Genomic DNA, 25,842 nt, shown 5'->3' with positions numbered 1-25,842 from the left:
TTGCCTCCTAGAAATGCAATCATTCATCTCTCATCAGTCTCCCACCTTATGGTCCAAGAGCCTTGTATGTGATCAGGCCCCTTTCTACTATCACAATGCTACTCCCTGTATCACTTTTCTTTTGTCCTTCTCCCACCATGTTTGTCCTATATGCTATTTCTGCACAAATCATTCTGACCAAGCACCATTCAGATCATACCAACCCCTAACAAAGTTATTTTAATTCCCTCTCCAACTGAAAAATAAGCTCTTAAATGTGGACTTTGAGGTCCAGCACTATCTGGCCTTATCTTTCTTACCTCACTAAACACATCTTCCTGTGTAGTCCCATGATTAATTTTTGTGGCTAAAACTTCTCAGAAAAAGTAATATTTACGAGCTTCGCTGGTTCCACTTTGAACCTTATTTTCTTTTTCCATTAGAACTTCATCTGGGGTTTCCCAAGCTTTTTCTCTCGCCTAAATGATAACTTTTTTCACCATTAATGCTCTCTTCAAGGCGATCCTTTCCCTGGCTTCTCCCCAAGTAGCTTAAACTGTGATCATCAAACTTCCAGTTTTCCTTTGCTCTTCCTTCTCCAAGTCCTTTCTGCTGTGTACCTTACACTCTACTTGTCTAATTGCAAAAAGTGTGCAAGCATTGTGACAGCTTTATGTGTGTGTGTCCTTAGGTTATGTTTCCCAACAAATGTTTGACATCCTGGTTCTTCCTTTCCTTTTGATTTTAAACTTTTCAAAGGCAGGGGCATATCCCACTTCCCCTCTGTTCACCCTGCTGCTTTACAAATAGGTAATCAATACTTTTTTAAAGAATGAAAATGATGGTACCAAATAGATGTGACATTGTATTGTGGTCTTTCTTGCTTCTAGAATTCCAGAGAAGAGTGGAAGTGAAACTTTTTAACAGAAATTATGGCTCATACCAGGAAGAGAAAATGCTGTTCATACTCTGAAAATGAGAAGTAGTAGAAATAGTTATAGAAATTAGATTTACTTCATTAAATGTAGTAAACCTTTGTACATGTGCATAATACATAACATTTGCATATACAAAACTACATATATTTACTTTGATTTTTAAAGCAAGGCAACAAGTAGTTATTAAACACATTATTTTTCTTTTTAAAGAACGAGGAAGTGTGTGATATTTTATTTGATTTTTTAAAAATGTTTCCTAACTACGCACAAATGTGTAGGAAAAAATAGAAGGATTTTTGCCATGTCTCAGAATCAAAATGTTAGGTTACTGATTTGTTTTCTTGTGCCTGCTTTTCCTTCCCCTTCTTTCTCCTCCAGAACCTTATAAATTTCATTTTGTATTGACTTTTTGAGAATAGGTATTTTTGATATACTGCCAGAGTTGGTTTCCTCATTTTTGTCTTGGTTCTATATTATAATGCATAATAGTATTTGTATCTATGTATCTTGGCTTTTGTGCTTTTTTTGTCTCCACTAAAACAGGAACTCTCAAGATACAATCAGCTGCCTGCCTCCTTTGCACATGTTTTATTTAACCAGGTTTTATTGAAGATCTCTGCCTGTAGGTGGACAGGGACCTTCATCAAAAATTAATTTGTTGTTGTTGGCTGACATTGGTTGTTGCTGTTTGTTGAGGTTGTTGGTTAAGTCGTATCCAATTCTTGGTGACTCCATTTGGGGTTTTGTTGGCAAGGATTGTGGAGTGGTTTGTCATTTCTTCCTCCAGTTCAGATGAAGAACTGAGGTATAAACAGGGTTAAGTGACTTTCGCAGGGTCACACAGCTAGTAAATGTCTGAGGCCCCAGAGCCCTGTCCACCGAGCTACTTAGCTGCCCTTAAAACCCAGTTACAAAATTCTGTTACACCATTTAAATAGCTAATGTGGTTTGTGATCTTTTACTTTGCAGGGCAGTTTATGTTTGATTCTCTGAGCCTTGCTAATGTTCTCGCTAATCAAGAAACAGCTCAGGTCCTAGCTGATGGATTGATTGAGCTGTCAAAGGAGAAATCTGTAAGTGCTTCCTGGGAGAAAACCAACATTAACAAACAAATGAAAACAAAAACACCAAAAGCAAAATGTTTGAACTAAGCTTTTTAAAAATGGTTGTTGCTGTAGCATCCCTTTGGGGTCACTTCCCTTATTCCCACTGACAGTGGGGAGGTGGATCCCCAGAGGGCAGAGGACTACTTCTCCCTTCATGGTTTTAGGGGTAATTCTGAGAGATAGGAGTTTTCACAGATTGTCATTCATGACGCTTAATCCTGATTCCAACCCCCAACCTGCATGCTTCCAGTAGGTGATCAAGCAGCTTCAAGTAACTTTTAGAGAGGTACAGCTTGCTTAGCAGGTGTAGCAAACACAGTTGTTACAAAAACAATGCCCCCAAGCCAAGGGCACAGTCTCTCCTTGCGCGCGCGCACACACGCACACACGGGGAGAGTAGGCTTAGTAGTAGTACAAACATAGATACATGTGGCAAGGGGGTAACGTAGCTTCTGATCACCGGGAGTCCTTTTCTCTCTTTGAATAGAACTCATGAAGTTTGACTTAGGATCTGGCTGGGATCCAAGAATTGGTGCCTTTCTAGGGACCATAGCCTATATTTTCTCTGCCCCAAGACACCCCCTGAAGCTGCCTTTCTTCAGTGTCTGCTGGATCTCCCATCTATGAATTCAGACACTGCTGTTAGCCACTCCTATTTCAGGGAAATGACTTCTGGGAACTCCAGATGCTCTGATTGTTCAAGGTTCAGAAGGTCATCATGTAGTCAACAGGGAGGAGGGAGAAGAAGAGAGAAACTCACTAACTTTGAATGTGAACCCAAAGGGTGTGACTGATCCACTTGGCCAATCAAAAGAGATTTCCTTTCCTCCAATGGTCCAAAGACTCAGTGATTCTTTCAAATTGATTAAGGACTTATTCAAACCTTTTGATTGATTCAATCAAGATTCTGTCTTCACTGATTAACCTTAAAATAAAGTATAGCTTTGTCATTCTCTGAGATGTTTTGTCATCTTTGAGAGCAGTGGTTAAAAAGTTTTGAACCCTTCCCTGCATCAAGTCTATAAGCAAGCTTATGCTAAAATTCCTTAAGTAGCATAGTCATTGATATAATGAACCTTTTTCTGTCTTGCCCTTGATTCTAATCAGAAATGCCTTTTTTTTTTTAAAGAAGACAGGTAAATGCAGTAGTTTTGTGGCCTTTACTGGAGAATAAAGAGAATATAGGAGAAATTGAGTAATGATTGAAACTAGAAAAGAAAAGAAAAATAAAGAGAAAAATGTTTAGGAGTTGGAAAGCTAAGGGACTGATAATTGGAGAAGGAAAGCAAATGCAAAGAGAAAAGAACTACATTAGTTCGTGTTGAGTGTGAGGAAGGAAGAGATTTTTAAAAATCCCATCAGATCCAGAATAGGAAGAATTGGCTTCTAGAGAGGCCCATTCAAACATCAGAAGTGTCAAGGAGAACTTGAAACTTCAGGAAACACTAAGAGAAAATAAAAAAGTCTGAGAGGAAAATGAAGTGGTAGGCTCTAAATTTGGAGTTAGTAAAGAGAATGAGGGGAAAAGAGAAAAGGTATTCATGTTTCCCTGCTATATTTAGTTCCCTCAGACTTTTCAGGAACTAGTTCTAGTAGAGACAGCATGACATAATCACTAGGAGTTTGCCTGTGAATCCGGCAGACCCAGGTTCAAGTCATACTGATGACACGCCCCTGGCACATGGCAATTTCTCGGTGCCCCAAACAACTCTCTAAGACTGTTAGTTACAATGAAACTGTCAAGGTTATAGTGTAAGAGGAATTCAGATAACAATGAATTACAGGTACAAAAAACAAACAAAAATCAATTCTCAAACACCTCCTTTCAACAATAGTAATTTAACTCTACAAGTCTATAGGTTAATTTAACTTTTTCCTTGTTCTTACTTTTATCTGCTTCAATTTCAACTAGAGCTTGGATAGGAAACTAATTTATTTTTTAAATAGGTGATGGATTTCCTGGGTAGATTAACAGAAATCTCTCAAAATTGCTTTTTGGGGACCATATTGTGCTGAACTTGTGAAAATTCAGTTAAGAATGATTTATTAGTCTTTCAACACAAAGCCATAAGTGGCTTATCTAGCATTCTATCAACTAGAACCCTATTAATGGTCACTTCTGGGCTTTGCTGCTACAGCAATAATTTATGTTCATAATGATGACCCAGAGACATTGCTGTATTACCAAAGAAAATTATGTTCAGAATAGTTTTAAAGTAAAGTGCACTTCATTGCATTTGAATTCTTTAACCATAGGTAATTGGGTAACGGCATATTTCAATGGCTTCCTGCCTTTTCTTGCCATGATCCTAAATTGAACAACAACAGCACACTGAAACACATTAAGATATAAATGGAAACCGAAATAGGGAGTCCTGGGCCACTTGTTTCAACCCAACCCTACTCTCTACCTCCAACACATACACAGATTCCCATATTTACATTCCTTGGGAGACTATGCAGGAATACATCTACAAGGCATATCTATTTGGTGGGAAATGGGCTAGGCCTGGATATAGCCTTTCCTTCAGAGGCTCCTCCCTAGAAAAACTTTCCTTTTCTTCCCCCCCTTCCCCTTCCCCTTCCCCTTTCCATGTTTGGCATAAAGAATGGGAAGTATGTCCTTTTTCTGGAAATGCTTTGACACTTTTCTATAGACCTCAAGTTACCCTAATTTGTGTCTTGACCTGAACTTAGAAAGCAATGACATGGCTGGCACTTCTATTAAAGAGAATACACTGTTTCCTGACCTAGCCGAATAACAGCATTTATTATCATTGTTTTCTATGGATATTTTATTACACTACACAAAGAGCCAAGAAAAAAAAAAGTCTTCCCTTCCCTCGCACTTTCTATGTCTCAAAGAATTTTGAATGATGATTGTTTTAAATAGGGATTCCTTCTGGGTGTTTTCTCCCCCCAGGAAAATCCACTAGAATATCTGGCATATTTTCTGCTGAAGAAGTCTAGCAAAAAGAACATAGATTTTGATGGAAATTTCATCTCAACAAAATGTGATGCAACAACTTTCAGTTTATTAACAAAGGTAAAACTGTTTCTATCCTTCCAACTACAGTCTGTTCTGAAGAGATAGGCACTGGAGGAGGGTGAAATTCCCATGCTCTTCCCTGTAAAGGAAGACACTCAGAGGTAATTAATTCATACTTCATTACTTTGGTGGATTTGTGATCTCATTAATGTGGGTTTTTTCTGCAAGGGTGCCTATTACAAACCATCTGTATTTCTCATCCAGTGAGATTCTTGTCTCCCATAAATTCTCAGTGTCCTCCCATAAAGCTTCCACACTTGGAATGGAGTAGTGTGTCCACCCAAGCTTCTGGAGACCTTCCCCTAAGTTTTGAATATGCTGTCTGTGCCGACAACCCTTGGTTTGTCCATTTGTTATCCCTACATAACCAGTCCACCTCCTATTCTAATTAAACATTTCCTGGAAGATGTCGTTGACTCTACCTTTTATGTGTAATCGTGCTTAGAGGTTTACAAAGTGCTTTGCTCATGATGATCATGTAAAGCAAGCCATGCAAGTATTACTACTCCAGGTTGAAATATTAGGAAACAGGGATTACACGACATAGCAAGTAAGATTACAAAACTAGAATGCAGGCCTTCTGATTTTCGGATTGCTGCTCTAGTTTTCTCATTTAATAAATGAGAGACTGCCTGGTTTCTGAGATCCCTTCCAGCTCTAGATCTGTGATCTTATTACATCCTTCTGCTGCCCAGTGACTATGATAACACTTGGCATTTCAGAAATGCTATTTCTCCTAAGAGCTCTAATCATATTCTCTAACTGGGAGATCCTAAAGAAATGAAATTTGCTTGAGCTATCATAAGATATGAGCAATATTTATCCCATCAGAAATCTATCATCCAAAAAGAAATATTTTCTTCCCACTCAAATTTATTATTCATTTAGTTTTAACATTCTTTTCTTTTTAAAGTTCAGTTTGCACTCAGAGTTCATAAGTTGTCTTTCTGGAAGTGGTTATTTTTTCATCATGAGTCCTTTGGAGTTGTCTTGGATCATTGTATTGATTAGAGTAGCCAAGTCTTTCACAGTTATCACCATTACAATATTGCTGTTCCTATGCACAATGATCTTCTCAATTCTTCTCAATTCACTTTGCATCAGTTCATATAGTTCTTGCTATGTTTTTCTGAAACCACCCCCTCATCATATCTTACAGCACAATAGTACTCCATTATAACCACATGCCACCTCTTGTTCAGCCATTCTCCAATTGATGAATATCCCTTCAATTTCCATTTCTTTGCCACCACAGAAATATTTTTGCACATAAAGGTCCTTTTCCTTTTTCTTTGATCTCTTTGGGGTACAGATCTAGTAGTGGCTTTACTGGATACAGTTTCATAGCTTTTGGGAATAGTTCCAGATTGTTCTTCTGAATGGTTGGATTAGTTTACTATTTCACCAACAATTCATTCATGTACTTATTTTCCCTCATCTCCTCCAGCATTTGTCATTTCTGATGTGTGAGGTGGTACCTCAGAGTTGTTTTAATTTGCCTTTCTCTAATCAATAGTTATTTAGAGCATTTTTTCATATGACTATACACAGCTTTGCTTTCTTCTTCTGAAAACTGCCTGTTCATGTCCTTTGACCATTTATCAATTGGGGAATGACTTATTTTTATAAATATAATTCAGTTCCCCATATATTTGAAAAATGAGGCCTCTATCAGAGAAACTTGGCTGTAAAAATTTTCGATATTACTTCATTGTCTACCTTTTAGCAAAATGTAGTATCCTTGATTATCTCTTTTAATTGGGTCTGTTTTTGCTTTTGCTTTGTCTGAGATCATGATTGCTTTGTTGTTGTTGTTGTTGTTGTTGAGTTGTGTGTGACTCTGTGATCTCATTTGGGGTTTTCTTAGAAAACATCCTGAAGTGGTTTGTCTACTTCTCCAGATAATTTTACAAATGAGGAACTGAAAAAAATAGGGTTAAGTGACTTGCTCAGGGTCACGTAACTAGTGAGGCCAGATTTCAACTCAGGAAGACGAGTCTTCCTGACTTCAGGCCCAGCCCTCTATCCACTGCACCACTGTCATGATTGCTACCCCTGCTTTTTTTTTTTTTACTTCAGCTGAAGCATAATAGATTCTCTTCCAGCCCTTTATTTTTTAGCTATCTGTGTCTCTCTGTTTCAAGTGTGTCTCTTATACACAATATATTGTTGGATTTTGGTTTCTAATCCATTCTGCTATATACTTTTGTTTTAAAGGTTAGCTCATCCAATTCACATTCACTGTTATGATTACTCTGTATTTCAATCCCTCTAATTTTCTTCTGTTTTTCTTCTCTCTCTCTCTCTCTCTCTCTTTCTCTCTCTCTCTCTCTCTCTCTCAAAAGTCTGTTTGCTTCTGACCAGCATCTCCCCTAATCCATCTCCTTTTTATCATCCCTCCCTCATCGCCCCTTCCTACCCCACATCTATTATCCCCTTCCCCTCCCATTTCCCTATTGAGTAAGATAGATTCCTATATCCAACTGAGTGTGTTTATATATATTCTTCCCTTTTTGGGATCAAATGAGATAATATTTGTAAAAAGCAGTTAGCACATTTCTTGGCACCTAGTAGGCTTTGTGAGCTAAGAAAACCTCCTTTAACTGATGACCTAAGCCTTTAGGTAACCACCATGAGAAGATATTTTTGTCCTTGGGCGTATCACAGAATCACAGAATTTCAGAGGTGGAAAGGATCTCATAGGACTTATTGTCTAACCCGTGCCTCGTAAAGAATCCCCTTTAAAGTATATCTGACAAGGATTTGCTTAAAGACTTCTGATGATAGCTCTGTTAAGAAGCTTTTTATGACATCAAACCTGCATCTATTCATTTCACAAGGGTAGAGTGGTAAACATTTAACAACCAGCTCTTCAGAAAAAAAATACACACAACCCACTTTTATGTTTATTAACATTTTCTCTAACACTTTCTTAAGTCTAGAGAATCAGCAGAACAATAAATCAATCCTTGCTTTGTGGTGTCTGCTGATTTCTGAGGTGTAAATACACTGAAAGTTTAACAATATTCTAGCTCTTGTGAGCTGGTTGCAGCACACCCCTGCCATTATTCCTAGCTATGCCCACTGGGATCAAACAGAACAAGTGTACTCCCTCTTCCAAAGGGCAGCTTTTAGCACAGATCCCTGGGGCCCTCCGCCGGAAGCCTCCTTCCAAGTTGACATTAGCAGCAAGGTGGCACAGTGAATAGAACTCCAGGCCTGGAGCCCAGAAGACCTGAATTCAAATCCAGGCTCACTTAGTAGTTGTGTCACCCTGAGCAAGTCACTTAATTTCCCCAACAGTAAAATGGGTGTGATAATAGTACCAAGCTCCCAGGGTTGTTGTGAGGTTCAGTGAAATAATAATTATGAAGTGCGTACCACCGTGCCCAGACCATACTAGTGCTTTATAAATGTCAGCTATCACTACTATTGCTGTTAGTCTTTTTATCCTTCAAACCAAATCTCAAGTGAAGTGATGGTAATTAATGTCTTCTTTTAAAAATTATGTTGACTGCTATATAAATATAAATATAAATATCACTGCCTGAAGCTTCCCTCCATAGAATTCTTCCTGGTGATAAAGCAATACAGTTAAACAAAACATGTCAATACTCTGGCCCTCATTCTTTTGGTATAACACGTAGAGGACGGAGGAATGCCTTACAGTTAGTCCTCTAAAGTCATACACTAATGTTGTTTCAAGCAGCAACAGGCCTACGTCTTTGGACACTCCAAGGAGATTTATTCCCTCATAATCACCCACTGGTGCTCTAAAACAAAGATTTGGGGCTCCAAAAATGCCGTATTGTTAGAAAGCAGGATTTCCTGGTGTTCTGCTACCTTAATGCGCTGTGACAGTCAAAGGCATTTTAAACCTCCTAATGCTGAGGATTTCTTTTGGCCTTTTACCAAATTAGTCAAACATATATTAGGTTTTCATTTGTTTGCCCGTGACTTTGTGTCTCTGATTTATGGGATCTCAGGAACCATTTGGACAAAACAAGGCAACACCATGGCTTGTTGACCGAGAAGAAAAGCTTTGGCAACTAGCTGCTGATTTTCCTCCAATAGTCCAAGGGGGATGGATTAAGGGAGTACAGAAGGAAATGGGAAGCATTTGCCAAGTGATTTTGGGAACATATATATCCCGCTGAGATAAGTGTTTTAAAGACCTTTCCGGGAGTGTCAGGAAATGTTCTAAAACTAAAGGAGTGAAGTGGAAAGGATTCATCTGCCTAACCAAGGGATAATTGTCAAAACAACAACTCTCATCCTGACGGTTACCCCTGGATACTGGTCATGTGTACACCACACATTGCACATAAATAAGGGCAATAGTTTCCATGGCAACTGAGCCACTAATCAGAGAGATCTCTCTGTCACATACCATGGAGCAGGAGTATTACTGTTACCCCCTGATACTAGCAACAATAATAGACATGTCACCAAAAACTGTGGGACATACCTGGACGGCTGGAAAATACCTTCTACCTTATCATTCCTGTGTGGATTTGAAATTTGGTTTACAGAAAGCCCACGATGGCCAAACATAACTGAAGGTGGCCACTCCAAACTCATGCAAACCTTTCTTCTAAATGTGTTCATTTCACTGCCACTGTCACTTCTACTGTGTTCAGTAATAGCAAAAATCTAGCGTCATGTTTAGTTTTAGTTTGAAGTTTAACACAACCCCCAGACTGTATCAGCTTAAATGTCTTGTGTAAATGACTAAGTTTATCAACTTCAGACTTCCCAGAACAGGTCTCAACCTCAGACCAAGTTCACAGAAGCAAAGACAGATACACCAGAAGTTACAGCTGGCTAACCAGAAGTGAAACAAAACCTTAGTCATGCTAATTAAGGCTATAGTGTATTTGTTCATTCATTTGTTGGTTCCTTTGTTTGCTTATTTAGGCAAGATGTTGGAGGTGAGGGCCATATACATGGAGAGTTTATTCAGAAAAAATTTAGGTCAACCTGTACGGTAGGGTGACATATACTAGAAGCCGTCACATTGTTCTTCTGAGAACTTCTAAATCTATCAGAGCCACAGGGCTGTATCAATATGGGTGTGGTTAACCTTTTGCCCAGACCAGGTGAGCTTATTTTTCATATGGTAGCTTTAAGCCCTTATAGTGGGAGGAGAAAAGAATGGAGAGTCAGATGACCTGGGTTTGATTCCCCGATCTTCCAGTTCCTACCTGTGCAATCTTGGGCAAGTTATTTAATCTGGACTTTGGTTCTTGATCTGTGTAATAAGGAGATAGGCCTAGATGGCCTCCAAGATTCATTCGAGTTCTAAGTCTCAGATCCTATGAGCCTAAACTGTGGCATATATTTTACTTATTAGTGTTATTAAAAGTTACTCTGACAGTATCATGAGCAATTGAATCCATGTTCATTGTTGTGGAAAATTGAGTAAGGAAGTAGTTCTGTTGAGATGATAGGTCTGTAGGGACATTTTTGTCCAATCCAGACCAAACCTCTCTTCCCTGACCATCATGATTACAAATGAGAAACAATCATATAAGGCAACACCAAGCAGGGAGGGCAAATGAAATAACTGAATCCCTAGAGCACAGTTTTAAACTGTGGGGCTTAGCTCAGGATATCTGGGAAATGACAGGTCCCTATAGATTAGCCAGCTCTAAGAAATGGGGGGCACTTTTTTGAGCACAGATTTCAGGTGCGATTCCACCATGTGCAATTCTACACACCCTACAACAGCAGCAGCAACCACAACAAATTAAGGGAAATCAAAGAAAACAATAAACTTGACATGATTCTTTGAAGAAGCAGGAGGGATACAGGTAATTACAATGGATATAGCAAATTATTTTCATTAGAAGATAAAAGAAGTAAGACTTTATCAAGTTTCCTGAGAATTTCCCTTCTTGGCTCTTAAAAATAAGGTGACAAATTTGCCCTCAGATGGTAAGGAGGGACCACTCATTTGAGGCTGAGGACTATAATCAAAAGACAGTGTGATCCCCTCAGGCTAGTGACCTGGCTGTGTGATTCTGTTGGTCTTTGCTGATGGGAGAGACTGGGATCCCATGTAAATATGAGTCTTCTCAAGCTTAAGGTGTTACAAGTTGGATGAGTGGTTTAATATATAAAATCATTTAATGGAGCAGGGAGCCAGGGAATTTTCCTTAAGAACTGATACTTATTTTTGTACAAATTTTATTAGTTGACTTAAATTTTTATCATGCAATTAATGAATCAGTGGACAAGTCTGTATTTTCCTCTGCTGAAAATCATTTGTCATGTGTCTAGCATATGATGATAGGGAAACAGAAGAAATATGACAATCATTATCCCCATACAATGAAGTGTTCATTCACTTTCTAGGAAAGAAATATGAAAGAAGACCATTCTCAGGACAGAAAGACTAGTATTAGTGAAGATGATTTAAAACTCGAGATGCTCATTAACTTGGTAAGTTATTTAGTGTTTCCCATTTTCCACTGTGATCCCTCCTGTCAGCTTTCTGACTCCATTTTCTGGAGTTTTTTTTTTTGGCATGAAAGTTTTCTTTTCTAAAAATAAACAAACAAAAATGACTTAGCCAACTTAGAGAGATGCTAGCAGAAACTTTTTTCCTTCTTTGAAACGATGGTTATATTATTATATCTGCAAAATCTGAACCATGAAAGAAATAGGCTAGGGAGAGATGCCAGTTTATCTAATTATGAACATGGCCAAGGCATGCTCTTATTTCCTTTTTCAGCATTATATTGACACGTAACTTAAAGAATTGGCACTACAGTAATCAATGGCTCTTGTTTTTAATTTGTTCATTAATTAATTTTACTCTCTGACTTAGAAATGCATGGAAATCATTACAACTTCCAAATGAGTTAATATATGGTAAGCCTTAAAGCTCTATATAAATGTGATTATTTATTATCATTATTGTTGTTTCAATTCTTATTTTAAAATGTATGTTGGTGAGGACCTCCTACCATAGAAGATGGTATTTTGTCTAATTCTGTCATGTAATTACTAGTAATGGGTTGATCTAGACACTACACTGATGCTACTTTGTGGTCTGCAGTAGTCTGCACAATGAGGTCTACTACCAATAACTAATAAATGGCAGTGAGTTATAAGGCAAGGCTCAATACTATAATATCTCCTCCTAACATTATAAAGGCCCCTTGGCAGAGAGGTCTTGAAACAACATTAAGTGGTTTGGCATTTGAAAAATCAAATGTATAAATCCAAGAACATAAGGAATATATGGCATATACTTCTAAACATTACCAAATGGAATATGGCAATCATTCCTAACTCTCCCCAAATTAGATTAGTATACCATTTGAACCATAAAATGACTAGGTAGAATGTATCTCTAAGACAATTGACTATAATCTTTCCCAGCTAGACTCTAAGTTCCTTGAGGATAGGGACTATGTATATAGCTTTTACCATTCTCTATATAGCCTCTTTCTACATAGTTGTTTGCACGTTGTCTCCCCACAATACACCAGGAGCTTCTTAAGAGCAGGGACTGTCTTTTTACCTTTCTTTGTCCCTGCATGGCTTTGTGCCTGGCATGTAGTATGTGCTTAATAAGTGTTTTTTTTTTTTGACTGATTGACTTTTCCTTTTGTTTTTGTATCCCCAGCGCCCAGTGCATTTCCTAGAACATAGTAGGGGTGCCTGTTGATTAATCTTATTTTTGTTATCTTATTTTTCTGACAAATTCACTTTTTCTATTTTAATTTTAATCTATGAAAGTCATGCTGATTTTTTTGTTTTGTTGTAACAAGATTTTACGCCATTTGAACTCTAAGAGGAAAACTCTAACCTTTGTTAGCTAAGTGGCCATGTAGAAACAGACTTGGGGCAAGGAGACCAGTTAGGATGCTGTTGCAATAATCTAGGTAGCTGTGATGAGGGCTTGACCTACGGTGGTGGCTCTGTAAGTAGAGAGAAATGGTTGGATGTGGGAAACATAAAGGTGAAAACAGCAAGATTTGGCAATTGATTGGATGTGTAGGAAGAGGGTGAGTGAGAAGTGGAGGATAATGCTTAGATTACAAACCTAGACAGTTAGAAGAATGGCAGTGCCTTCTACAGAAAGGGAAGTTTGAAAGAAGGGTGGGTTGGGGGAAAAACAATGAATTCAGTTTTGGACATGTTGAGATTGAGATGTCTGTGATGGAAATCTGGTTTAAAATGGTTAATAAGCAATTGGTGGTCCCGGATTGATGCTCAGGGTGAGACACTGGGCCTGAATACTTAGATCTGTGATTCATTTGCATAGAAATGATCATTTAATCTATGGGAGCTGATCACAGAGAGATACTATAGAAAAGGGCCCTTATCTCTTCTCAGAAAAGAACTATACTATAGGAACCATGCAGAGAGACCATCTTAAAAATAACATTCCTGAATTTTTAAGGCCAACCTGGTAAAAGAGCAGTGTGGACAGTGAGAAGATTTAGAGACAGAGATCCTAGGCTCAATACCTGATTCTGCCACTACTTATATGACCTTGGGCAAGTCACTTAACTTCTTTGGGGCTCAGTTTCCTCATCTATAATATGAAAATCTGTAGATCACTAGTGTTAAATTCAAGTAGACATACTGACTTAGAAAACTACAGATTAACATTATCTATGCTGTATTATATTTATAATTATTTAATTAATTTATTGAATAACTAATATTATTTATTAATTATTAAACATTTCTCAATTACATTTTAAGCTGGTTCACCTACAATCAGGATTCTTTTGCAGCCACACCTCTGCTCTAGATGAGCTCTACGGTCCCTTCCAGTTCTAAATCTGTCTATGATCCTAAGAAAAACTGTTTGGGCATGGGGTTGTTGGAGAGAGGTAATGACAGAGATTGCACATAAGAATATGTGGTTAGTATTATCAAGGTTCCACTTAACGTTTCTTATCTTACACTTAAAAAACACTTCTCAATGCAAAAAGTTAATTTGTAAATAGGCTAGTTCTACCTTTACTCATTCTGAAATCATAAACCTTTAAGGGTGTGTTTTCTAACTTTCCTATCTGTTTTTATGCTTTTTCCATAGGAAAGGAAGCTCCAAATGGATCTGGCAGAAAAGAGGACTAGAATTGCTGGAGAGCTCTTGAAAAGCGAGAGAACATATGTACAGATGTTGGAAACTGTGAGAGATGTTTACGTCACTCCATTGAAAGCAGCCCTGGCATCAAACAGAGCCATCCTAAGTTCCACAGATGTCCAGATCATCTTCTCTGATATACTGGGTGTCTTAGATCTCAATAGGTATTTGTTAGATACCTACTACCAAAATATGGATGGTGTAGTGAAAAGGAACCCATGTGTCATTTTCCAAAATGTAATCAAGTTGTTGGGAGAAAAGGGGGAGATCATTATTTATTTATGAGCTGAGAACCTCAAATGAGAAAGGAATAAAGATAAGTTTGATAAGAGAAGGCTGACGAACAATTTCCTAACTGTCATTGAGCACCTTGTGTTACAGAAAGGAGAGTAGTTATCCCTTCCACATAGTGAGGGTTAGGGGCATGATGCCCCCATGATGCCCCTATGATCTGGAAAATCCCATAAAATTTTTTGGCCATCCCTTTATACCAGAGAAGAAGTATGAATTTTTTTCATATATATATTTATTTATTATAGTATCTTATTATAAAATTTGAGTTGATATTATATAACACTGTACATATTATACAACATATATGTATTTTATGCATTTCTGAGTTGTTAAACTTATCCTGTGTCTTTGCTGGCTTTTTTGTGTCATCTGCAGCTTTCACTGCAAAATTCCCATTTAATTTCTTATGCTGACTTGCGATATATTGAAACCACGATGGGGAAAGTTACGATGTGGAAGGGATAACTGTAGTCATTTCAATGAAGACAGAATAAGAGAAATTGACCTTGAGCTGCTCCCCACCCCCTACCCCCAGGAGAAATTTGTGTTTAGACATTGGGGAGAACATTCTGTGGGATTTAATAAACATTGGATCTACAAAAGAAGTTTAGGGAATTCTTTCTCTATAGATGCTTAATATCTCTAAGTATTTGAAGATGAGGGGATGGAATTCTTAGGTGGGGGTGGTACTGCAGACTACTAAATGCCACCTTGTAGTCTATGAGCTCTGCGTGACAGCAAAGAGGAAGGCACTTAGGATTGAGGGGAATCTACTTCCTCATGAGCTCAGGGACTTGCCCCGTCTCTGATTTTTGCCGCATCCTCTAGTTCTGGAGGTCAGAGTCACAGCTAAGAGAAAAAATCAGCCCTAAGTCTTATTAAAAATGTGGACTGGAAGGATGAAACATTAATGTGTTACCCAGTGGGCAGAGAATTATACTTCTTGGTTCTAGTTCACCCATCATGTCTGTTTCATATTACAGGCATTTTCTCAGGGAACTGACAGAGAGACTCCAAGAATGGGGTCCAGCACAATGCCTGGGAGAAATATTCATAAAGTTTGGACTTCAATTGAAAACATATACCAACTTCTTCAACAACTACCCTATTGTTCTGAAAACAATTGAGAAGGTACCAAAGACCAAGACATTAGCGAGTTACAGAATGAGATAACATATGTAAAGTGCTTTGCAGACCTTATTATAATCAAATTATTATAATGTTTACATGGGTTCTTCTGAATTAAAAAGAGAAACTTTAGCTTTGATTCCTTGAGTAAAGGATCATCATTAATAGGGAAAAATTCCCCTCCCCTCCATCTTCTTTATTCTTCTCCAGATATAGTATAATGGTTAGAGAATGACCTTGAAGACAATTCAAGTCCTGCCTTTGACACATAACTGACTGTGTGACCCTAGGCAGGTGACCTAACCTCTCAGTATCTGAGGCAATTCTCTAAAATACAGAAAAGGTTTTGACTTGCACAAATTTTCTCATCTGGGAGTTTCTCATATGAATGAAATCACAGATATGGTCCCTAACGCTATTCTCTTCCCTTAGTTTTTGGGTTGCCTCATGTAAACGACCATAACACAATCATCTGCCTTTAAAATCGTGCTTATGGTTCAGTCTGGGAAAGATGCTCACTGGATAAAAGAATAGATGAAAGGCTCAGAACTATTAAAAAACCTCACTGGACTTGATGGCACTTGCCAGAGTTTCATTAACCCAGCTCTGACAAGGGGAAAAAATATCTTTTGGTTATCTTTTATTACGGAAATGTTATACATTCTACTGAGGTCATAGGTCCCCATCCACAGTCCCCTCTCCTCAATCTTTGCTCTGTTATTAGGCTGAACTGGTCCCTTAACTTCTTTCTGGTCTGATTCTCTCATGCATAGAAAAGGGGCTTACGATTAGAGCCAGCTAGCTGGTGAAGTGGAGAAGATGCTGGATTTGGAATCAGGAAGACCTGAATTCCAGTCCTGCCGGAGACACGTGGCCCTGAGCAAAGTCTCTTAACCTTTCTCTGAGCTCTCTCACAGGGTGATTGTGAGGATAAAATGTGATAACATTCATCAAGTGTTTTTCAAACCTTAAAGCATTGTACAGAAAGCTAGTTAGTATTATGGTTATGGTTAGCACAGTTCTTCTTAGAATAAGAAACCTCAGTTTCACCAAAACATGTTGAAAAGCAAGGAATTTCTTTAATGTCATCCCAGAAGACTTGACGGTAAAGATATTTTGGGATTTTCTTCAGTTCTCTTGTCTCTGCCACTGGAATGACGAACCAGAGTATACAGCTCCTTCCAGCTCCAGTTATTGCTCCCATAGAAGGGAAATCTAGCTTTGGGGCCTCTTGTAATGGGTATATGAGCCTCCCTCTCAAAATAAAGGAACAGTATCACAGACAGAGGGAGAGTATACTACCGGTAGAAAATACGTGTGACTAGAACCTCCAGCATGCCTTTCGAAAAGCTCTATCATAAGCAAAACTTGAATAAGATTTAATAGATTCCATCAGGCAATGAATGGCAGCAAAGGGACCTTTGAAGTAACTTATTATAGAAGCAAGATATATAGAGATCATATTGTAATATATTACATATATCATATATGTGTATGTGTATTACATATATGTGTATTACATATACCATATATGTGTGTATGACCTATATTACAATATAATACGCATGTGATATAGAATTGTATATTGTGTGATATGTGATTGGTTGCACATGTATGATATATATGACATATCACACATATTTGATGTGTGTGATATATCATACATAGGATGTATGAATATCTATATCTACCCATCGAGACAAAAACAGCACCCATGGTAACTTGATTACATGTCAAATTAAAAACTTAGCAGCTTAAGGTGAGTGAAAAACTTAGCCAAATAGCAAAAGCCCTGGGCCCTGTTACTATATCCCTTCCTCATGGGTCTCACTGTAATTTCTAGTATTTTCATTTTGGAAACTGATTTGGCAACTCCTCGTGATTAATTAGATTGGAATATTGATTCATTACTGGCTGTAATTCAATCTAAGCCTGACCCTAGATACTATTATCATCAGGCCACTCTGTGTTTGAATGGTGCTTCCTATTTGGCAAAGCATTTTCACATTTGTCATCTTGACCTTCACAATGTATTCCTTTGAGACAAATAAGGCAAATTTCATTCATATTTTGAAGGTGAGGCACTGAGACTGGAGGAGGTTAAGTAATCTAATAGTTAATGATGAAACCTGCACTAGAATCCAGCTTGATCATGTACTTGGTGAAGCTTTTATTTGTAATGTGCAGTTGAACCCACTTAGAATAATATTGGGGGACAAGGCTAGCCTATCTATTATAAACAAGAACCCCACATTTACAGTTTAAGTTTTAGAAAGCTACTTTCCTCATAACTGCCAGGGACGTAGACGTTTGCAAGTATTATCAGCCCAATTTTACAGACAAGAAAACTGTGGCTCAGAAAGAATAAATGCTCACGTAACTTCGAAGTGTCTACGTTACAGGAAGCTTTCCTTGTACATAGTTATGTTTGGGTTGGATCAGTTAGCCCTGTGGTTTATATGAATCCATTATAGCAGGGTTCTACTCTACTGGTTTTCATTAGATCTGTATAGAAATATTACATACACGCGGGAAAGAAAAGCTGTAGTATCATGCATCAAAGTTGTAATAATGAAATTAAATTATACAATTCTCATTTTTCAGTGTAGAGAAATGATTCCATCATTTCGGGCATTTTTGAAAAGGCAGGACAAGACCATTGTCACCAGAATGATGAGGTGAAGCATTACTCTGGCAATAGCAAGAAAGAGTGAGTCCATTGGGTTTTCCAGGTGGTTTAAATCTACCCTATGTTATCTGTAGCCTGCAGGAGCTGCTCTTGTATCCACCAAGAAGATTTGAGGAATACATTAACCTTCTCTATGGTCTGAGGCTTCACACACCTTCAGAGCATGTTGACCGTGGAGACCTGACTACTGCAATCAAGCAAATGAAAAGATACATAGGTTACATAAATCAGGTTGGTTGATGCCTGTGATCCTGTATCTTCTGTAACTGTGGCAGCTAGATCTTATAGAAATTAATTTAAAGATATTTTGACCAAGATACTTTGTGTTCCTGTGCAACCTTTTCTTTGAAGACCAACATTTTAAAGAAAATTAATCTAATACCTGTGTTAATTGATTTTAGACTTCTCTAAAGCTAATGATGCTGTGGCAAAGTAATCCAAACCTTGTGATTCAAAATATCCACACACACCCCTCCCCCACCCCACACACGCCGACCCCCGCCCCCCCACCGCCCCCGCCAAATCAGTTAAACTCCAAATTTCCAAATCCAAATTTCACAGAACCAATCCCCACAATAAAAGGATTTGTTCAGTAAAATTTGGACTCAGTCAAAAGGCCACACCCAAGGACCTAGAAGGCCACTTGTGGCCTCAAGGCAGTTCCCCACCCTGTAAGAACTAATACTTGCCAAATAGAATCTTGATTAACCAGAAAGCTTTTGGAATGGAATAGAGAAGTTTAATTTTCTGGTTAAAAGGGAATTACAAAATTCTTTCCCTTCTCCCTTCCTCTCTAGAGCATATTACTGAAAATCTTTCTAAAATGTATTAGTTGACCTTTCTGCTTGATTCATTGAAGTTTACTAATTCAGAATCATCTAGTACCTCATGGTTACTATTCATTTACTCATTAATTCAATAAACTACCAGTTAAATGTCATGCCTTCTGGTAGGCCATGGGGATACAAAGATGAAAAATGAGTCCCTGCTCTAAACAAGTTTACAATGATCATTTATCATAGTTTGAGTGCTGTATTTGTAGAAGGCATAAGAGACTGGACTGAATATGTACAGGTGCTAAGACATGCTTAGGAGGTTGCTTTTTATTACATAGAGTTAATATGAGCTTGTTTTTCCTTTTTTTTTTTTTTTTGCCTCTCTCATAAGACTGAGAACAAAAAAAAAAATTTCTGGTGGAGATTTTCAAAGTATTGCCCTAGACCCTGTAGAAAGGGTCCCTGTACTGAATATTTTCCCCCTCATAAATACCAAAGTTGACAATTATTCAGTTTGTCTAAAATAATGACTTTGTTTTCTAGTTGAAGCAAAACGTCAACAGGAAAGATCAGTTGTCAGACATAGAAAGGAGCATCTGTGGATGCCCTGTAAGTACCCCAGTGTGCCTACTCTTGTGCCCATGGCTACTTCTGCCTCTGGTAGCTTAAGTAGACCTGCTGTCCAGAAGTAACTCATGAAAGGGGCAGAAGTACAAACCTTATCAGAGCCTCACGCCTACGCTACAATCAGACTTTTGCTTGGGGGTACCCCTCCACATTTTTTCCCCAAAGCAGTAGCTAATATGGGACTTCACACTGTAAAATAATCAGACAATATTAATAAGCTGGACACTTAGTAATTTCAATTGAATTCTGTCACTCGGGTTGGATGGGGCACAGTTGTTTTTACATTTAGTTGGTCAAGGAAAAGAGTTACAGGGAAAGGAAAAATGTCTCATTTTTCAAACTCAAAACTGGTCAGAACAATTTCTGGCATTGCCTCTTCCTTTAGCTACTAGCAAGATTATCTCCCTACTGCATGTGCTGGTTGTCTTAATCCTTAACCTAAGCAACTGCATTCTATGAATTTTCCTCTAGAATTCCCCTCAAACTGCTTTTTCTCATTCTGATCTAGTCTGGCTTTTAAAGGGATAGAGACTGGATCTGTGACATCTTTGATAATAAGGAACTCCCAGATGAGGAAATTCCTTTTACTAATGCAGGTCAGCACCTTCCTGCAATTTATAGTCTTACCGAAGTGCCTAGAGCACTGAGAGATTGAGTGTTTATCCAATATCACCCAGCCTTATACATCAGAGACCTGCCTTTGATTCTCGGTCCAGGGTGGCACCCTGCTTCTCTGTGCCTTTTAAACTCTACCCCCACCCCCAAGCTATTCAAGAAATTTAAAATAGAAATCAACTTCCCCAAATATATTTTATTTTACATCATCTGGTTCTAGGATCAATCTAAGAAATAAATGTTTAAATAACTTAGTTCATTGAATATAGTTTTCAAAGTTGAACTAAACAACAAGCCAGCAGTTGCATAGTTATTTGAGAAGTTAAATGGTTTGTAGAATGGGACTACAATAAAGGACTTTTTATATTAAAAAGCTGATGACATGTATATTTTGTCTCCTCAGCTCCAAGCACAGTGCTTGGCACATAGTAGGCACATAAAAAATTCTTAGGTAGATTAGTGATCTGATTTGAATTTTGTATTCAAATTCACAGACTCTCTCAGAAAGCAACAGATTCCTAATTAGGGTACAAGATGTGGCCCAGCTTCGCTGCTGCAATGAAAAAGTCAGCTTTTCATTAAGGTAAAAAAAGAACATAACAAAGTACAGACATAACCCTGATGTAATTCACTGGGAATTCTTTAGTGCTCTTAGTCTCTGAACTTTTTAAACATTTTTATTTAAAATTTTGAGTTCCAAATTCTATCCCTCCCTGAGATAGTAAGTAATCAGATATAGGTTGTACATGTGCAATTATGTAAGACATTTCCATATTAGTCATTTTGTACAAGAGGACTTGAATAAAATAAAAAAAAGGTGAAAAACAACATGCTTCAGTCTATATTCAGTCAATATCAGTTCTTTCTCTGGAGGCAGATAGTGTGCTTCACCATTAGTCCTTTGGGATTGTCTTGGATCATTGTATTGCTCAGAATAGCCAAGTCATTCACAGTTCTTCACTGAACAATATTGCTGTTACTGTGTACAACATTCTCCTGGTTCTGTTCACTTCACTATGCATCAGTTCATATGAGTCCAGGTTTTTCTGAAATCATCCTGTTTGTCATTTCTTACAGCACAGTATTTCATTACAATCATATACCACAGCTTGTTTAGTAATTCCCCATTTGATGGGTATCCCTTTGATTTCTAATTCTTAAGTCACTACAAAAGGAGCTGCTATAAGTATTTTTGTACAAATAGATCCTTTTCCCTTTTTTATGATCTCTTTGGGATATAGACCTAGCAGTGGTATTACTGGACCAAAAGGTATGTACAATTTCATAGCCCTTTAGGTATAGTTCCAAATTGCTCGCCAGAATGGATCAGTTCAAAACTCCAGCAGTGCATTAGTGTCCCAGTTTTCTCATGTCTCCTCCAACATCGGACATTTTTCTTTTTTGTCACATTAGCCACTCTGATAGGTGTGAGGTGGTACCTGTTATTCTAATTTGCATTTCTCTGATCAATAATGATTTTAGGCTCTAAATTCTTGATGGCTGATCCAGAGAGGCCAAAGATATCATTCTTATTCCTTCCCAAAGTCAAATGGCAAGATTATTTGGTTGCTTGTCACCTTCATCTTTGGCTCCTGTTGTCAGTTTCACAGTTTACAAAGCCTTTTCATCACACCAACCCTGTGGTGGGGGATATTATGCGCTGTTATTGTAGTTTATGCATGATGAAACTGAAGCTCAGAAAACTGAATTTTATAGGTAATTTTAGTAGAATACTGAACTCCATGCTATGAATTCACCCTACCTAATTTGCAAAGTACTCAGTGAAAAAAAATTTTTTTTTAAATGGAGTCAAATGTATGCGATCTATTAACCCTCCCTCCTTTTTTTTTTTTTTTTTGTGAAAGCCTTTTTCTCAATACTGGATTAAAATCAAAGCTAGTTCATTCCGGAACATGATGGCTGCCAAATGTGGAGAAATCAGTATTTCAATATATCTTCTTCTCAGGGGAAGAATTACATATCACTTCAAGTTAATACTTCCCAGAATTCTTCCCACTGGCATATGGCAGGTGGCATATGAAGCTTTATGTAAAATCAGATTACGCAACTGTGCCACGACTCTGTGTCTATAGGATTTTAAATATAATCTGTCAGGTAGGACAGAGAATGATAAAGGTGGAAGGAGACTATCAAACTAGAAATTCCAGGCAAACTGATGGGATGAGGAAACACAAGAAAATTGCTCAGGTTCTCCATTATTATAACTCAAGCTTCAATATTTAGTTTCTTCAATTATAAGATCATTTAAATTATTTAAATATGTAAAAATTAGAAAACCCCAAACTTTCATCTTTATGAGGTATGATCTTGACTCCAGCAAATATACTGTCAGCTTTCTATCAAGCCATGCACACAAAACTTAATACTATCTTGCCAAGTACAGAGTGTAGGCCTATAGAATAAGGCAGGGACTATATTTCCTTTTTGTATGTGTGCTTATATCCCTAGTCCTATGGGAAACATGAACAAAACACAACAGGAAGAAAGTACTAGATAAACTGTTAAATGGCTGTGCGACTTCACCCGTTTATGTTTTATATACTATATATAAATATACTATATATATATATACACTATAGTATATACTATAAATATATACTATATATAAAATATATATAATATATATATATATATATATATATATATATATATATATATATATATATATATATATATATATATATATATAAATTGTTCTTGTTTCTTTACTTTGAAAACAGTGGTGACAACCTCACAAAATGATTTTCTCCTCAGTCCTACCAAGCATGTAGCAGCCTTCACAAAATTCTTAAAAAATTGATGTTATCCCTGCTTGCTTTCAAGCATGACTTCATCTAATAAACAATTTCAATTTTACATTCATTGACAGCTAGGAATCATGAGTTTCTAGCATTAACTGCAAGTCTTTTCTACAGCTCCTTAAGTTATGTAGCACTTCATTTGGTTTTGCAAAATACAGTGAGTTGGGTGGTTCAAGTATTAAGTATTAACCCCACTTTACAAATGAGGAAGCTGACTAGCCCAAGGTCACACAACCACTGAGTAGAGGAGCCGGGATTGAAAACCAGGTCTTCTGACTTCCAAACTTCTATAAAAAGTTGAAAATCCAAAGCACTTGTACCATTTTAAAAAACGTATGGGAAAAAGTCCTACTGTGTTGGCTTTCTTGATGGAAAGTGTTATGAAATATGCGTTATTAACTCGCAGTTCAAACTAGTTTACCAGAACCTTCCTGGTAGCTGCATGATATTGTTTTACAATAGATAAAAGAGAGTACTACTCAGATAAGTTAACAATCAGAACAAAAACAAGCAAAAACATTCAAATGGTATGCAGTAAGGAAAATGTTATACTAGCTAAGTTAAAAAAAATAGGACCCAGCAATAAAAGATTCAAACTAAATACATGCTCTTGTTTTCTCCCATTTTTACATAGGCTCTACGAACACATCCGTGACCTCAGCCTTTTCCTCTTCAATGACTCACTTCTTGTTTCTCATCAGACTGTAACTCACACCCCATTTGAAAGGACTACCCAGACAACTTATCAGTTTCTAACACTAGTAGCCCTTCACCGGCTGCTAATAGAAGACATCCCAGACTCCAAATGTACGTCTCACTCTTCCTGAGTTGGGTAGCTTTAGGATGCTGCGGAATTCTAGAGTTCATAAAGTAATACAAAGTAGTAATAAGGTACAGAATTAAAATTTACATATACCAGTTTGAAATTCACAATTCCCAAAGAATTAGAATCCAAATACTAAGTACTAAGCGAATTCTAAATTATCTTCAGGACAGATGGTAAAGAAGAGAATGTTGGGTATAGTCAGACATGTTAGCTTGGTGTCTGAAAAAGCAGACTTCAAAAAAAAATTAGAAAAAAGAGACGTGTACTATTCCTTTGGCCTAAAATTCATATTAAATTTGGCTCAAGAAGAATGAAGCGCTCCAAGGAACTAAGTCCTGATAATCCAATGATGACAAAATTCGAATGAGGAAGAAAAAGGAGTGGCATCTAAAGAAATCTCTATGACCATACAAGGAGTTTCCTAGTGACTGCAGATTGAAAAGGGCTATGCACAGATTATAGAATAAGAGGAGCTTATAAAAGAGGCACATACAATTAAGGTCAAATGTTAACAAGTGACCCAGAGTTATAAAAATGGGGTCAGGTCAGAATAGCAGAGCTGAAAGGCAACAAAAAGGTTTTGTTTTTAATTAGAAAAGGTTATGTTTAAACAGGATGGAACTTTGAATCCTCATTCTGCCACTTACTACCAAATTTGAACAAGTCTAACCTCTCTGGACCTGTTTTTTCAGTAAAAATGAGGGGTTTGGATTGTGACTTCTAAAGTCAATTCTAGCTCGAAAGCTGTTTTCATAGAACAACTCAAGTGCAAAACCTGGGAATTTTAGTTGACAAGAACAGTGTGATTAGCTGATTATGAAGTAATACCATCTTCAGTCCCATTAACATAGGTACAGCATCCAGGCTAAGGAAAGTGATAGACCTAGTCTGCATAAGTCAGATCTCCTGGAGATTTATGATTGTTTCCAGGCACTATATTTTAAGAGACCTTTTGACCAACAGGAGCATGTACAGAAGAGGACGATGAAGATGGTAAGACACCTGAAAACCAGTGTGTATGATGGATAGTCATGGAAACTGCAAAAGCTTATACTGGTGATGAAAACGTTAACAGAAGACATGATTACAAATCTTCAAATATCTAAAAGGTTGTTATGTGTTATGTGATAGTGTTATTACTAAGGCCAGAAGGTTATTATTAATTATAAAAAGACAAAGATTTTGGCAAAACATCAATTTCTAACAATTTATATTTATATATATTATATAAAACATAAACATGTATTTTTATGGTTTAGTTTTAAAATGTTTGGGATTGTCTCTCATTGTTCTCTTCCACTACCAAAGGCAAGTTGGCTATATGCTTTTAGCTGAGCTTATCTCTACACTGACAGTTTTTTTTAAATCATGAAAATCAAAAGAATTTTCAAAGGACAAGTCATTTGATTTTGATATTTCCAGGTTTTTTCATGTGTTATTCTCAATACTAACCTGAAATGATATTCAATACGAAAAGAAAAGCTTCCTACCCATTGTACTCATTTATTTTATGATGTATATTCTATAGGCAGTTTATCAAGCATTGACAGGATTTGCCATCTATGTATTCACTAGGAAATTAACCTTTTATTTACAAACCTGATGTATGGCACAATACTCTGAAAAACGATTCTTTGTAATAACCCATTCACTGTACACTTTGGAAAAAATGCTAATTATAATTTCTTATCTTCGATGAAAAAATTTTTTTTCTGTGCTGTTTGGATCCTGAACCATGTCTATAATTATTTTTAGGAAAAGCTGTGGCTAAAATCTGTTATATAATAATCTAATTGATAATCAGATTAAATATTTTAGAAAATGCTGATGATTAGTAACCAATCCAAATTCTGTAATTATCTGTAAATATCTTTACACACT

General features: G+C 37.2%; 1 protein-coding gene across 1 annotated transcript in view; it reads left to right on the top strand.

Annotated features, from left to right (window-relative positions):
• ECT2L (epithelial cell transforming 2 like) overlaps window positions 1–25,842 on the top strand; it is a 96,600-nt gene that overhangs the window by 70,555 nt on the left and 203 nt on the right. The window contains exons 11-20 of the mRNA XM_036768231.1: window positions 1,887–1,990; window positions 4,947–5,069; window positions 11,430–11,516; window positions 14,134–14,348; window positions 15,462–15,609; window positions 18,211–18,284; window positions 18,370–18,526; window positions 19,615–19,680; window positions 20,808–20,896; window positions 23,770–23,942. Coding sequence (XP_036624126.1) covers window positions 1,887–1,990; window positions 4,947–5,069; window positions 11,430–11,516; window positions 14,134–14,348; window positions 15,462–15,609; window positions 18,211–18,284; window positions 18,370–18,526; window positions 19,615–19,680; window positions 20,808–20,896; window positions 23,770–23,942 — 1,236 coding nt within the window. The remainder of the gene's footprint in view (window positions 1–1,886; window positions 1,991–4,946; window positions 5,070–11,429; window positions 11,517–14,133; window positions 14,349–15,461; window positions 15,610–18,210; window positions 18,285–18,369; window positions 18,527–19,614; window positions 19,681–20,807; window positions 20,897–23,769; window positions 23,943–25,842) is intronic.

Source organism: Trichosurus vulpecula, chromosome 7 (assembly GCF_011100635.1).
Source record: "Trichosurus vulpecula isolate mTriVul1 chromosome 7, mTriVul1.pri, whole genome shotgun sequence".
Classification (NCBI taxonomy): Eukaryota; Metazoa; Chordata; class Mammalia; order Diprotodontia; family Phalangeridae; genus Trichosurus; species Trichosurus vulpecula.
The sequence above is the reverse complement of the archived record's forward strand: the minus strand, read 5'-3'. Positions and strand labels throughout refer to the sequence as shown.